Below are 16,636 nucleotides of genomic sequence, written 5' to 3'. Positions count from 1 at the left end.
AGTAAGCCTTCAGAAATGTTTAGAGGGTAAAAGCACTGAGGTCTGGTCTGGCCATAGATGGCTTCTTGAAGCAGGGGGAATCGGAGGAGGACCTGCTGAAATGATTGCTGCTTCACCTATTCTGAGTGGATGTGCACCAGTTTGGCTGCTCTGGGGCCCCAGAGCCTTGCTATGGTCTCAAAGGCACCAAGGACTCCAAAGACAAAGCAGGCCCATTATTTCTAATGACCACCAGGGTGAGCTGAATATAGAATAAGTCAGAGAAACAACATTAACAAAAACTGACTTTGTTTGGTGTGACTCTGAGAGAGTCATTTACCTCTCTCAGACTCAGTTTCCCTAGCTGTAAAAAAGAAACGATAAGGACACCAATCTCAGATGAACAAGAACTGATATTTTAAAGTGTGAGAAGCCCTTTATATACACAAGAGAGAGTCAGAACAGTTGACTTACGGAGCAGGGAGGCAGCAGCTATTGCCAAGGTTCCTGCTGAGGACATTGATCTCTCTCCACTCTGAGGCTGCCCAGTGGCCAGAAACAAAATCAGGGAGATCCCTGGTCTATGGGTTGGTGTTTAAGACTGTCATGGTGGAGCCACATATAATGAAAAGATGGACAACAGAACTGGGGGAGGACATTTCATTGCATTCAGGGCTTCCTAGTCACTGCACTTGAGCAGACAGGAGGCAAGATGACTAGCAGGCACCTTGGAGATAGAAAGCTCATAGAAAAAGGAGTTTAGCCACAAAAGCAGAAGAGGCACATGACCATTGACCAACAGAATACTGTCCAGTAGCAACTACACAAGACTCAAAGGAAGCAGTACCTTGCATAGACATATTGTGGCCACACGACTGGCAGAAACCACACAATACAAGAGACCCGTGCGAAGCAGACTCAGTGGGAGTAGGTTGACAGCTTTGTCGGAAAACATTGACCATCCTACTGTATGGTATATGTGACAAATACACATTTCCCACATGTATGTCTTCCTAAGTGCATACCTCAGACACCTGGGTGCCTATGTGTCCTTTCACAAATACTCCCTGGCCATAACTCCAATGAGTGTGCTCCTTCGTGAGTCTTCCTGAGGTGTATTCATTCCTTCCATTGATGGGATAGATTTGTAGGGAAATGTCTCACAGTTTTGTGGGGAGATCTGTGTTGTTGATACTTTTCTTATGCAGTTTCATGAAATACCTTTGCTCTGAATTCATGATGAGCCCTGGCTGATTAGCAGGAGCAAACACAATGGTTTACTTTCATGGGATCCTGGGATTTGAAGCTAACACAAATCCAACTTCCTCATTCTTTAGAAGAGGAAACTGAAACCCAGAGAGAAAAGTGGCCCCAAATCACTTTGGGACTAAGTGACAGAGCTGGGATTCAAACCCAGGTCCTCTGACTCCAAAAGTAGCATTTTTCCCACTCTTCCAGGAGGTATGATTTTTTGAGGGGCAAAAGTCCTGTGGAATACCGGACCTTGAATTAAGCTGGTGTGGTGAGACCCATGTTCAAGGGAGTAGAGGAGTCTAGAAAGTGCCCTCCTTCATTCTGTTTGGGTCCTGTCCTCTATATTGTTCACATGTTTGCTCTGTAGCCGGAGAGGCCTCTGACAACCAAATCCTTCAGAAGCCTTGGGGTCTGCATGGAGGAAGTTGGCAACCTAACCCCTCTTGGCCTCTTTAGATGGAAGGGAGCAACTCTAGACTCTGTGCTTGACCTTTTAGTGAATTCCCCAAATGTGAAGAGATTTCTTTTCCTTCTACTGAGATGCGTGGAAAATTCAATGCCTTCTCCAAATCCTCCTTTTGACAGGGTGCTGTGTTCTGGTACACCAGGAGCGGAACGGGAAGGGTGGCTAATGGGCCTTGACTGGCTTGCACATTCCGAGGCTCATGGCTGGCACCTGGAAGGCTCATCAGGCAATCCCTTCCTAAAAAGATTTCACGCTTCACTCCCCTCCCTTTCAGTGGACCCACCTGGCTAGTGTCAAGAAACATGTGTTGGCGGATGCGGGATTAGGTGGTAATGGCTCCAGGGAGCTTAACTGAAGTCACTTCATATGCTTAGTTTAATTCAGGAAGATGAGAAAAAGGAAGGATATAGACAAACACAAGAAGTCTATTTTAATTCATTCATTCAATCAAGGGGTCTGAACACTTCTGGGCACGACAGAGATGGGTACACAAAGATGGAGAAGACACCACGCCTGCCCTCAAGGAGTGTACAATATCATTGGGTGACAAGGCATGAATGTTTGAAGCAGTTAAGCAACAATACAGGGTACTGGATGATAAACAGCTGGAATGAGGAGCACAGGGAGCCAGAGTTCCCTTCTATGAGATCACTGTGGACTGGCTGGGTTGGGCTGGGCACAGCAGGCTTCATGGAAGAGAGGAGGCAGAAGAGTGAGGAGGATTTAGGGAGGAAGAGATGAGAGCAAAGGGCCTTCCATGTGGTGGTGATGGTGGGTAATTCACCCCATGAACAAGTTGTTTTAATGTACTGGCCTGAACATCTCTGCCTCATTTAAATTCAATTCACATGCAGGTCAAGACATCAGCCCATGGAGTCATTGGACCTCTTTGAAAATGAAAGACCACCACCACCACTTTCCTAGGAGTAAAGTATCCTTTAATAAGTATTGACTCAGTTTGACTCAGGGGTCATTTCACAGACTCATGGAGGAGAAGGGATCTCAGGACACTTCACAGTCTGCCAGATCCCAGAATAGGAATGTCTTCTAAAATACAACTGAGTGGGCGTCCAGCTCCCTCTTAGATACCGGGAAGGGGAACTCATTGCCTGTGAGTCAAAGGACAGATCTGAGGACAGATTTCATCGTCGGGATGTTTCTCCTTCTGTTGAAAGGGTTTTTTGTTTTTTGTTACTTCCCCTCATAGCCCCTAGTCCTGTCTCTGGGACCCAACAGAACAAGCCATATCCCATCTTCATTTGAAGGCAATGTTTATGTCCCCTCGAAGCCTGACCTTCAGACCAGGCATCTCTGCCTCCTTCAATGGATCCTCAGGGCACAGCTTTGAAGGAGTTCTCCTTTGAACACAAGCCAGCCAGTCAAGGACATTCCAAAGTATGGCTCCCAGAAGTGGGCATGATATTTCAGTTGCAGTGTGACCGAGGCAAAAGACAGTGAGACTAGCATCTTCCTGCACATTATGTTTTTATTAATACAAGCTGAGACCACGGTTGCTCTTTGTCTGTTCTCTCATACTCAGTTGATCCTGAGCTTCTAGTTCCCTAAGACCCTGCAGATCTTTTTCACTCAAACTCTTGCATCCTTATGCCTCTTCCATCTTGTACCCGTGTGGTTGATTATTTGAACCCAAGTAGGACTTTCCATTTGATTCCATGAAGTTTGATTTTATTCAGTTTGACCCATCGTGCCAGCCTGTTAGGATATTTTTGGATCCAAGTCTCTTGTCCAACATGTTAGGTTTCTTTTGCTATCACAGTTATTGAGTAAAAAGTCTCTTGCTGCACCTGAAAAACAAGCGGAAAACTGTTTGTTGGCACTTTGGGCTGTTCTACTCACAGATTCCATCTGAAAACAACTGAATTCGAAGGGAAATATGAAAGGAAGAGAGGGTTATTTACCAAAGGGAACCTGCTCTTGGCTTAAAGAAGACATATCTACTCACCTTGGGTCACCCCTTGGCCTCAGGATCCCTTTCTGAGCTAGCACAGTGATAAGTCCTGAATTTTGTATTGACCCAGAGTCTTGCACATCTGGTTAAAAGGAAGGAAAAGGAAGAAAGCTGTGAACACCCATAATCCATCCACCAAGATAGGCATCATACATTCAACTGATGTAGAAAGAGGATTAACAAGAGAGATTATGAGGATTTAACAGGAGACAAATTGCAAGAAAAGAGACATGGTCTCAGCAGTCTGTTATGCACAAATGCATAGAATACATATAATGAACAAGATAAGCTTGATATCGCAATATAAGGCAGCAGAATGAACCTCATCCATATCCCTGCACCTTGGGGAGATGAGATCTATGCCTGGAATATGACTCTGGAAAGCTTCATCTCATTTAGAAGCTACAGGGAGGTTCAAAAAGAGGAGGAGATACATATTAAGAAGCCATATTCAGATAAGAAATCTAGGAATCACCGGGGAAATATGGTGGAGAGCAATCAGATGGAGATCGATGGAAGCAGACCCAGAAGGGATATCTTCATTTGAGAACATTTCAGATCATCTGGACGGAAGGAGGAAGATGAAGCATTTGAGGAAATGGTGACAAACCTAGCATGGAGGCATGACACAACAATGGGAAAGGCAGTGGTGTAGTGGTAAATGTTTACCAGGTTCTCCAAGAGGACAGGAAATCTATGCAGGACGCTCTTTTAAGTTTAATCTGTATTACCAATAATTTCTCAGCATTTTCTTAAATCTAAACAGTCAACAAAGCAATACATCAATCCCTGATTTGTAGAGTTTGTGGATTTCTGAGGTGCAAATGCTCACACTGAAAATTTAACAACTGGCTCTCTAGCACACCACTGAGTAGAGTATTTGAATGATCTAGAAATCTGCTAGACCTTTTTCTTCTCTTTGCCAGTCGAAGAACAGTTGAAGATTTCTTGGTTGGCTTTAAGTGATAATTTTCTCCTTCAAAAGGAAGAGGAACCAAGACTGGGATATCTTGTTCCGCATCTGATTCTCACTAAAGAAGAAGCTGGTTTCTGGGGTGTAAATGGTAGGAATTTTGTGACATACGGTTATGATGACTTCATCTTAGAATTTTTTAGAGAGAAGGAGAGGAAAGCCATAGTCATGTTAACCCAAACACTAGATTTCAAAAGGATCAGAGGAAGGGTAGGTAGGTTTCTGTGGACTAAAATGTTAAAGGGAAAGGCAGTGCCAGAAGAAAAGTGAGCTCTCAAAAGTGAAGTCCTCATCTTTTTTTTCCTCTTTTAAATCTTTCTTGCAAGGAATGGCTCCCTGGGAAAGTCATATTTTGGAAATGAAGGTGATGTTGGAATGAAAGCATCTCTAAAAAGAAGATAAATATGTATGGGTTTTTTTGGTTAGAGAAACAGGGATATGTTTAATAATAGCTATGATAGTAGCTACCATTTATATAAGGTTTGCACATTTGATCTCATTTGATCCCTATAACAACCCTGTGAGGAAGGTGCTATTATTAACCCTGTCTTGCTGCTGAGGAAACAGGCTGAGAGTGGTTAAGTCACTTGATCAAGGACACACACAGTTAGTAATTGGCAGAATTTGAACTCAGGGTATCTTTGACTTCAAGTCCACAATGCCACCAAATTGCCTACTTAAATTAAAATGCAAATTTTACTTTTAAAAAAAAGGAGTTCTTGAAAGCAGAAAGAAAATCATTTCCAGTGAGGAGATAAAGGTGATGCTATTTAAAAAGGTTATTATAGGTACACAAGGAATTCACTGACGAATTTAGATTTTAATTATAAATACATATGTATATATGTAAGTATATGTGTGTGTGTGTACATATGTATATGATAGATACCAGGGCAGGTAACAGAAAATGAATATTAAAAAGTGTGACTTAATCTTATGAGAATAGTGTTAGGACTGAGAAAATCATATGGTGAGGAAAGCCAAGGATAGTAAAAAATTGGCTGAGTTTTTTTTTAAAAAAAACTATACTGAGGAAAAGAAAAAGATGAAAGAAGCGATTGGACCATTTATCCAGGGGGGTTGGCAGGATAAGCGATGATGGAGAGAAGCAAGGCTTCCAAATGCTGAAATTGTTTTGGTTTTCTCTGCTCCAAGAAGTTATTATTTTTTTTCATTTCAATGAATTGAGAGAGATGTAATTGCTGAGCCACTCATTCAAAGATCATGGAGAAATGGAAAGGAACCAGAAGATTAGAGAAAATGAAGTTATTCCAGTTCCATAAAAGGGAAGAGAAGGGAGTTGGTAAACTACATATTTTATTTCTAGCAGAATTCTAGGATGTAATATTAGAAGGATGGTCAATGAATACCTAGAAAAGGAGGCACCCAGCATAACTTTTTCAAGACAGGTCATGCCATACTAACCTATTTTCCATTTTTGAAAGGTTTTCTAGACTTACAGATAAGGGGAATGTAATTTACCAATTATTTATACTTTATATGTAACATTAATATTTATCACAGCAGTTAACAAAGCCTCATGCCATTCTCCTGGAAAGATGGAGCAGTGTGGACTAGGTGTTAGTATGGATGAAGTCAAAGGGTAGTCACTAATGATTTGATATTCACTTGAAAAGTCTCCAATGCAGTGCTCCAATGATCTTTTTTTTAACCCATTACTGCTTTAAAATTTTAATCAATAACCTTAATAGAGAGATGACATACTTTTCAAATTGGCAGGTAAAACAAAGTGGGGATTGTGCTGGATGACAGAATCAGGATCCAGAAAGATTTAGACAAGTTAGAAATTAGACTGAATCTAATAAAGTGGAATTTAATAGGGGAAAAAATGCAAAAAGTCTTACACTTGAGTACAAAAAAAAATCAAATCTATAAGATAGCAAAGGCCAAGCTAAAAAGCAGTTTGTTCGCCAAAAAAGATATGAAGGTCTTAGAGGGCCACAAAGCTCAATATAGCTTAATAGTATTATGATAGCAAAGAAAGGTAATTCAATCTTAGGCCAACTTTAGAGAAGGAGACTATCTGGGACTATGGAAATGATAAAGCCTGTACACTCTGTCCTAGAAAAACTATTTCTGGATTATTGTGATTGGCTCTGGGTGGTACATATTGGGAAGGAATTAACAAGATGAAGGGCAGCCAGAGGAGAAAAATTAGGATGGTGAAGGGCCTCAGGAATATGCCACATGAGTCTGGGCCAAAAGAACCACACATGTTTAACATGGAGAAGTCTTAGAAGGGGTGAGGGGGGGCATATCCGTTTTTCTCAATTATTTCAAAGAAGAGATTTTAAATTTATTCTGCTTGGCCCCAGAGGGCAGAGCTATAAGTAATGGGCAGAAGGGGCTCAGGTAAGGGAAAAAGTCATAAGAATGAGTCCCTGGGTACAATGAGCAGCTTGGGAGGCAGTGGGATCCCCCCTCCCTGGAAGTCTTTGTGACCTTTGGGTGACCGCTTCTCAGGCACAATAGAGGGGGATTCTTGGCTTGGCAGAGGCTAGACTGGATGGTTTCTGAGGGTCTTAGATTCTGGGAATCTCTAATTTGAACGTTTGCTTTTTTTTCAAAGCATTTTCTCCTGTGTTATCTCCTTTAAGTTTCATGGCATCTTTGGAGGAGGTGAGGCAGGGGTTGGAGGGTCATGGATGCAGATCTGGAGAGGCCTTTGAGGCCATTTCCTCCAACTCCTCCCTTCTAGATAGAGGTGAATCCCATAAGACCTCTCAGGTAATAACAGGAAGAACCAAGCCCAGGATAATATGTGGCTTTTTCCTCCACAGTTTACAAATGGAGAGACCTAGGCTCAGAGAGACTGACTTGTCCTTGCCTCACACAGTCAGTACATGTCAGACTCAGGATTCAAATCCAAGTTTTCTGACTCCAGACCAGGGGATTGAACCTACTACCCCTGGTCCTCTTGCCTAATTACCCCAGAGCAATGAACTAGCTCCTCTGTCCCTGTCAAGTCTCCTTCCCACTAAGCCATGGTGGCTTACTTATTCTTCCTTTTGCATGGTACTCCATCTCCCATCTCTGCACCTTTGCACATTCTGCCCCCACCCCATGCTTGGAATGCTCTCCTTCCTCACCTCTGCCTCTCAGGATCCCTGACTTCCTTCCAGTCTCAGTTCAAACACCACCTTCTACAGGAAGTCTTTCTCAGTCCCTCCCACCATAGTTGCTGTAGTTTTCTTCTGTAGGGTTGTCCTCCATCTTCTCTGTAGGTAGCTTTTACATACCTGCTTATCTATATATTGTTTCTCCTCTTAGAATATAAGCTTCCTGATGACTGGAACTGTGTTTTTGTTTTGTCTTTTCATCCCCAGTGCTCAGCATTGTGCCTGGAACATAGCAGGTATTTGATAAATGCTTGCTGATTGATTGGTTGAGGCTCTTTTCCATTTTCAAGATGGAAGCTGGAGATAGGGATACCCATCTCTATTTCCCCATATGCCCCTCATGTAGCATATTTCCCTTTTGTGACTTCTTTTCTATTTTTACATCTGGATACCAAAGCTGGGGAAAAGGAAGGCTGCATGTGGTATGATCTTCAACCCTCCCAGGAGCCATGCTGCCTTGTGGTGCCTTTAGCTTCCCTGAGGTTCTTACATAGCCTCAGAAAGAGATGGAGCTGAACTTATGGCAGTACCATTGGGGCAGAAGACTATTATAGTCCTAACCTGGCAAAGGGCACACTCTGTCCTTGCCAACCTTCAACAACTGGAATCTGTTTACTACCATGTGGGCCAGAAGTCAGTGATTTCGGAAACTGAACTCTTCACTGTTCTCCTTCAAACTGGCACCCCTCTCCTATCTCTGTGTTCTACTTCTGTTGATGGCACTACCACTACCATCTTCCTAGTCTCCTAACCTTGAAACATTAGTGCCATTTCCCATCTCTCTCACTTTTTCTATATCCATTCAATAATCTTTTTGAAATCTGACCTCTCCTACCCATGGATCCTGCAACAACTTCAGCTTAGGATTTCATATGCTTGCCTAGACTTTTTAAAAGAGCCTCTGAATTGGTCTCATTGCCTTGTTTCCCTTGTCCCAAGTGTACCTTTTACATGACTGCCTGAGTAATCATTTCTGCTGGGTACCACTCTGCTCAAAAACTTTCATTTGTCCCTCTGACCTGTGAATAAAGTAGAAACTTCTAACTCTGGCATTCAGAGTCATTCACCATCAGACTCCAAACTACTTTTCCAGCTTCATTACACACTATTTGCTTCTCTTCACACACCAGCCAAACTGACGTAGTCTTGGCATGACTAGAAAATTCATTAAAAGGTGGAATGTGGAGTTGAGCTACTCCCCTCTGACTAAAAAAGCCAGGATGGGTGATGTTGCCAGCTTCATCCAAGTGGGGCTCAGTGTTTCTAGATCATTTTGGTCATCACAGCTCCCTCTCCTTTCCCAGGGCTAAAGAATGTGCTGTCTTCTCTTTCTTATATTGTCCTGTCCCCTTTCTGTGCCTTTAGTCTCATTTCATCTCCTATAACCTGTCCTTTCTACACAATTTGTGGAGGTGGTATGGTGTCTGTTACTGGATAAAAACCAGAACTATTGATCCCAACCCCTGGATTCTAGCCCTGCTGCCTTTACCACTTTCTGTGTGACTTCTGACAAGTCATTTAACCTCTATGGTTTCAGTCTGTCAATCTGTAAAATGGGGATACCAACTCATCTACCTCACCACTTGTCATGAGCATCTGATGAGAAAAGAGAGATCAAAGAACTTCAGAAGGTATCACAGTATTACATACATGTAAGGCATCATTAAGCTTAATGTGCTCGAGTCACTAAATACTACAGATCCTTCTCATCTTGTAGCTCGAGAGCAGTCCCAGTGTGGTAAGGGCCACAGTGATTCCAATGGCCTGACACTGCTGACTCCATCACCTTCTATCCTTACTTCTGTGAAACAACCTACCCAAAAGAGTGATTGACTTTCTTACTCACTAGGTAACAATAGAGTGCCCACCTCCGGTCTGAGGTCAGAGGCATTTCTACGAGTCAGGATATCTTTGGGTTTTTTTTTTTCCCCAGTAAGTGGTATCCTGCCATGCCTGATGCATAAGCTCAGAAACTGTTGGAACTTGCAACGGGACCTTGCAGATCATCTAGTCCAAGCCCCTCGTTTTACAGATAAGAAAACTGAGGTCCAGGGATGTTAAGTGATAAGTATCTAAGGCAAGATCTTCACCAAGATGCAGATCTGACCCCAGAATCAGGTCTCTTTCCTTACTGTGGGACTCAGTTCCACATCTTTGGACCAAATCTCTTTCCACTGCCCTGCTTTTCCCCTTCAGAGTGCCACTCCACAGAAGGAACACTGGGGGCATCACAGGAAAGGCTGAAACACACATACTCACTAGAGGCTGTTCACTCAGAAGAAAACTCCATCCTCTGTGCCAGGCACAGGCACAGTTTACCCAGACTCCCATTTTTCCATTCTTCTTGATTGACACCTCCCTTTATCCTTTTTGATTTTGGGAGCCTGGCAGCATTCAACCAAGGGATGGGAATCAAAATCTTCCAATAGGAAGAAGTCTCCCCACCCCCGTCGGCTCTCTGCCAGCCTGCAGAGAGATGTCTCCCTGGGCACTGTGGGATAGTCATGATGCCCACGCAGAGAGGGGTCATTAATTTCAGACGGAACATCTCTGGTCTGGCAGTGACAAGGAAGGAAACGGGAATTCACATGGAGTCATAAATTTTACAAGAGCCAACATCCTGCCTGCAGAGGGATCCAAGAAAAGCGCTCCGACAACTGGCTAAACATTTGTGTTGGCACTCGCTGATCCATGGCACATTTGCTAGGGTCTGAGGCAATTCCGACAGCTGGCTCTAGCCAGCACTGCAGGGGCATGGGGGCTTAGGAGGTAATACAAGGAGAACGGATGGCCAACGGAGAACATTAGGGGCAGGTGTCCAAAACACCCCTAAATCACTCACTTTGTTGAGGAATGGCACAGATTTGTGTAGCTTCCTCCATTTGCTGGGTTTTGTTCTCTATACTCTCTGCCTTAGAGCAAGGTGAAACACATTCTATGCTCTGAACATCCACAAGGTAACCCAATGCCAGCGGACAAACACACTCCAGGGACATGAGTATGTTTCAGAGAAGTAGCGTTTTGGAATGAGACCAGAAGGGGTTGAGTTCCATGGAGTCCTGAGTGACATTTCACCCCCTCCCTCCCCCGTTCCTGCCCCAAGCCCAAGCAGCATCAAATGTTGCAAGCAAGCATGGGAGTAGGCAGATGTCCTCATGGAAACATAACATATTTAGGCTGAGCTCCAAGGCTTTGCCAATGCCATTTTCCCTTTCCAGTAATGCCCTCCTCCCTCCTCTTCATCTGTGTGAAACTTATCCATCCTCTGAGGTCCCCCAAAGTCACACCTCTTCCATGAAGTCTTTCGTAAGAGTTATAGATGTAGCGCTAGAAGAGCCCTTTAAAGCATCCAGTCTAAATCCCTCATTTTACAGGTAAATTAAGACAAATGGGTTACATGACTTGTCCAAGTAGGGTAGGAGTTTCCAGGTAGGAATGATGGAGCCTGAATTTGAACCTAGCCCCTCTGACTAAATCCACTACTCTTTTCACTGCCCCTTACTGCCTCTTGACTATTAACAGATTCCAACAGTTACCACACATCGCCTCAGTCAGATGACCAGCAGTACTCCAAGAACCTTAAAGTATTATACACGTTATTGTTGTCATTTGTTATAATTATTATTGTTCACATTACTTCAAGTTTTATGTGTTAGCTCTTCCTGCCCTCCTCTACGCAGCTGCCAGAGTAATGTTCCATCTCAGAATTAGGACCAATATCATAGTAACAAACTGACACTTGTTAATATAGAGGGACCTTATTTTCCCTGAACTCTTCATATCCCATATTTGTTTGGTTGAGGCATGGAATACCAGTGGCTCGGAAATTCAGGACATTTTCTTTCTCTTACCTTTCAGGATGATTACTTCATCTTTTAAAATTCACTCCAACGTGAATGGTCGGCCACTCTTCCTTCTGCATCTCTGGTCTTGCTGAAGTATCTTCCTCCCCAAACTGTTCTTCTCACTTCCTTACCTGTGATCTCTTCTGTCCCAGCTTATCTCCCACCACCATAGTCAGCTCAGCCTCCTCTTAGGTCCTATAGTACCCATTGTCTATACTCCTTATTTGACTCTGAATCAATCAACAAGCATTTATTAAGTGCCCACTGTGTTAGGCTGGGACCACATATTCCCTTCTGTTTCTATCTCACATCATTGTGTCATATTCTTCTTTCCCTTTAGTCTCCCCAGCCAGACTGGCCTTGTTGGAGGAAGAGTAGCCGCCTTAGACTACATCCCCTTGTACCCATAGTTTAATCTAGGCTTATGACATGCTTCCATACTTTCATGGATCTGTGATTTCATCAATGTAGGTATTTCCTCTAGTGGTGCAGATAGAGACTCAGCCAGACATTCTCATCCTACTCAGGTCTTGCCCATGTTTTCCCTGAGGTCCTCCACAAAGGTTGGAAGCCCTCCTTTGTATCTCTTTATAGTTTGTGGGTTCTAGAGCATCCCTTTGAGTATCCATCTGTTACACTTTGTCTGATCATAAATCTCCTCAATGCTTATGTTACTTCTCACAAGTAGGACACCATTAGAAATATGATGTAGTCAACAGTATTTGCCACTGTTATGGAGAACAAGGTCCAAATGAAAAAGAGAATCTCTACAGATAGTGAGATTTCTAGGTGTGCCAGTTTCCATGTGATATTATACTGATTGGCCTCAAGCTCCAGAAGTCTGTAGGGCCTCTTCAATGAGATCCACGAATATTCAGAAAAAGATTAGACAACAATCTATACAGAAAAAACTAAATGGTTGAAAAGGACTATTATCTAGAATATCACATGCAGTTGGGTAGCCACTCCATTGATCAAGTCCATCAGTTAAGTACATAAATCTGGGATAGGTCTGACAGGAGAATAATAGGTCAGATCCAGAACTGAACAGGAGGAAGAGACTGACTTTGAGAAACAGTGAAGTGGTTCCTAAGTTGTTCCCTGGTACAAAAATCTAGCTTTTCAACATGAATGCTCTCTTGGAGGCTCTATAGAATACCAATCTTAAAACATCTCCATCTCTAAAGGATTAAAGTTGCTAATGATCCAAAGGGCAACAGAGAAATTCATGATAGGTCACAGCACATAATGAGGCTATGTGCTTACAATAATTTATTTTTTGAATAAATGAGTGACTGTTAAAGTAGAAGGAATCTAAGAAAAAAAGGGGGGCACTTGATAAAAATGTAATTTGTTCTAAAGCTGGAATCCTAGAAGGTACAAAATCTGGATGAAAAAGTCTATACTTCAGTGGGGTGGACAGCCTTCCCTTGGAGCAGATTGCAACCCTCCCACATCTTAGAAAACCATTTCATAAGTTTCTGCAGGTCAGAAATGAATGATTTGGAGGCCAACCCTGTGGCGATGAGCTTCTCTGTACAGTGCTAGTCTGGTCTCTGGACAGCAAATACATTGTCTGTTATCCCCCAGTCTCTGGGACCCCATCTTCTGGGATACTTTTCTTGATCTCCCTTGTTATTACCGCTCTCTACCTCTTGCAATGACTTTGCATTAGTTTGCACATACTTTGCCTTGTGTTTACTGATCTGGGAACCTGTTATATCCTCCCACTAGAACATAAGTCCTTTGAGGGCAGGTACAGTTTTTTGGTTTCCCCAGTGCCCACCTCAGGGTCTGTAAAATAGACATTCCTTTGTTAAAGCTTTTGGAGTCCTCCTAGACCTGGCTCCAACCTCACTGGACCCTGCTCCCTCCTTTTGTACTCTGCAAACCAAATCCACTGGATTTTCTGTTATTCACTTACAACCATCATCTCCCACCTTGGAGCCTTTGTGCTGGCTGTGTCAGGTGTCTGGAAGACACTCCCTCCTTGCCTCTGCCTCACACAGGCCCCGTCTTTCTTTGAGAAGCCCCTCAAACACCACCCTTGGCATGAAGCCTTTCCTGGTTCCCTTTCCCACCAGCTGCTAGTAGCTTCCCTTACAAAACACCTTTTACTGTAGTCCTTTGGATATGGTTGTACTTATTTATATTTGTTCTGTCTTTATCTAGATACCATCTAATTGGTTTCCTCCATAATCTCCCTCTATATCTACACCTATACCTATACCTATATCTATATCACACTAACTCCCCCACTAGAATACAAGTTTCTTGAGACCAGGGATTGTTTAGCCTGTAGCCCCAGTGCCTGGCACATGTGTTTATGTATTAAGTACCCAGTAGGTATTTAATAAATACTTGTTGAATTGAATTATTGCCAAGCTCATACTCATAGATCATAAATCAAGAGTTGAAAGGAACCCTAGAGGCCATCTACTCCAACACCTTCTCCCCATTTTACAGATGCAGAAGATGAGGTCAAGAGGAATTAGGACACAAAGTCATTTAGGTTGAACAGGACAGAGGTAGGTCTTCTGACACCAAAGCCAGGGCTCTTTTCACGACAGCACATCATCTCTAAATCAAAGTGCTTTGGCTCCATAGATTCACCCAGAGATTGGGCTCTGTTAGTACGGCCTTCAGGAAACCGGGGCCACTCCATAGCACCCTGAAGGTGGACCTTGAAGGTGGCTGGACTTGTTATTAGCTATTTCTGCCCAAAGGGCCTTGGCATTTCTGACATCACTTCCTGCTGTATTTCCTGGTCAAATGCAACTCATGTTCTCTATAGACCTGGTGGTCCATGAACTTTTTTTCCTTAATTCTTTGATAAGTGCATTTCAATATAATTAGTCCAAGGAGAGGTCTGTAACTTCACGAGACTGCCCAAGGGGCTCAGAACACAAAAATGGTTTTAAAAACCTTGGACTAGGGAGGTAAAGAATCTGACTAACATCCCAGAAGCCAGAAAAGAGAGGACAGGCCTTTCACCAAATGATATTCTTAAAGCTAGAAGGAACCTCAGAGGCCATCAACTCCAAACCTCTCATATTATAGATGGGGAAACTGGGGCCAGGGATGTGAATGGCTTGCCCAGGGTCACACAGCTAGGAAGTGACTTTCTTTCAAGAGAAAGGCTGTAATGTTTTACCTACCTCTGAGAAGAACACAGACAGTATGACCAAGCTGATCCAGTGACTGACTCCAGCAAACTGGGATGAATTTGAAACTGCAAGGAACACAGTACAAAAAAAACCAGGCTCAGGACCAAGGACCATTAAGTATATGGGTGGGGAGGGAGTCTAGAGAGTAACTAGGCGGTCTGGAACCAGGGACAGCTCTAGGGAGTTCAGGGCAAAATCTACTGTGGGATCATCCCAGGAATAGTGTCATAGAAGTCAACTGATAGGAAACCTCAAAGATGATCATTAAGGAAAGTGAGTGTGTGCATGAGTACACGTGTACATGTGGGATGTGTGTGTGTGTGTGTGTATGTGTGTGTGTGCAGACCAGGGGAAAAAGGACAACCAGTTCCTTTGCCTCAATGCCAATGGGAGGCTTTAAGAGCTAACCATGGGAAGATGCCCCAGGTCTTTAGCACCAGCAAATGCAACCGTCATAACCACCAGACTTGGGGGCAGAAGACCTGGGCTTGAATTCCAACTCTTACTTATTGCCTGTGTGACCCTGTCAATCAATTCACGTGTCGGGATCTCAGTTTCCTCATTTGTAAAAGGAAGGTCTCTTTAAGCACCAATGTGGTATGAAATCCCCCAGTAGAACGTAAGCTAATATAAGGAGAATGTAAAGGCAGGACAAATCACTTTTGTATTAATATACACAAAACCTGCCACAATGTCTGGAACACAGGTGCTTGTTGACCACTGGGTTGCTTTTTGACTTGACCAGCCTCTTTCTCTCTCTGAGTCTTGGGTTCCTCATGTTAAAAAGAAGAGGTGAGGCATTCTTGGGTAGCATAAGGACCTTTCCAGTCCTGACATCTGGTGACCCTCTTTATCTCTAGTCACTACCTGCAAGGATGATGGGGGAAGGAAGCTGACTTGGAAGACCTACCAAGGAGGTGTCTGTCAAAACAGAGGGATGGCCAGTTTAGATGACTCAGTAGGGGCCTTGCATGAGCCTCTGTCAGTGATAGGGTGGCAGGGATCTCAGTGGTCACCTTGTCCAACCCCTTCATTTTATAGATGAGGAAACAGGCTCAGGCAAGTTATGTGATTTGCCCAGTCACAGAGGTGGGATTTGGGGACCCCTTTGGGGTTTCTCTTTTCTAAAATCTGAATGTCAGAACTAGGCAGCTCCAAGGACTAGGCACAGGAGTGACCTCTCAAGGAGACTCCAGGATCACCTTAGGAAGAGACATTCAGCTCTGGTACCCCCGAAAGCTGTCCTATGTTCCTTGTTGGGACAGGGTGAGAGGCTGGTCATTTAGCCTCCTTCCTGTATCAGATCAGCAGCTGAGTATATATAAACACCTCTAAGGAATGAAAAGCTCACAGTGTGGGGTCCTGATGTGGAGGGAAGGCTGGGTTGCACATCCCAGTAGGAGACCCTAGCCTACCAGGGGACAGTATAATGGACCTAAATGACTGGAAGCAGAAGAGGTGTAGGGGAATAAGGTACCAAAAGGGATTATCATAGGACTTGGAGCCAGAAGGGACCTTGGAAGCCATTTCATTTAACCCCGTCACTTTACAGGAGGGGAATCTGAGGCTTACAGAGAGGAAGTACCTTGCTCAAAGTCACACAGGGAGTTTTAACTAAACCTGTGATTTCATCAATGTAGGGAGGTCCCAGGTGAGGAAGCACCTTCTACCAATGTAAACTGGTTCTCCGTAATTTATAATCTAAAAGATTGACCTATATCACTGAGAAACTAAGCGACTTGCCCAGGGTCACACAGCCAGCGAGCATCAGAGGTAAGGCTTGAATCTGTCTTCCCAGCTCTGAGGCTGGCTCTCCAGACTATAACTGATCCCATTTTAAAGA

General features: G+C 43.6%; 1 protein-coding gene and 1 long non-coding RNA gene across 2 annotated transcripts in view; both read right to left on the bottom strand.

The window, feature by feature from the left end:
* Positions 1-16,636, bottom strand: part of TMEM266 (transmembrane protein 266) — a 98,677-nt gene that overhangs the window by 51,419 nt on the left and 30,622 nt on the right. Inside the window, exon 5 of the mRNA XM_072627117.1 lies at positions 14,785-14,858. Coding sequence (XP_072483218.1) covers positions 14,785-14,858 — 74 coding nt within the window. The remainder of the gene's footprint in view (positions 1-14,784; positions 14,859-16,636) is intronic.
* On the bottom strand, positions 2,696-4,260 carry LOC140517418 (uncharacterized). Its single transcript, XR_011971581.1, has 3 exons — positions 4,144-4,260; positions 3,663-3,750; positions 2,696-3,504 (listed from the first exon to the last, which is right to left on the bottom strand). It is a non-coding gene; the product is annotated as an uncharacterized lncRNA (long non-coding RNA).

This window comes from Notamacropus eugenii, chromosome 1 (assembly GCF_028372415.1).
Source record: "Notamacropus eugenii isolate mMacEug1 chromosome 1, mMacEug1.pri_v2, whole genome shotgun sequence".
NCBI classification, from domain to species: Eukaryota; Metazoa; Chordata; class Mammalia; order Diprotodontia; family Macropodidae; genus Notamacropus; species Notamacropus eugenii.
The sequence above is the reverse complement of the archived record's forward strand: the minus strand, read 5'-3'. Positions and strand labels throughout refer to the sequence as shown.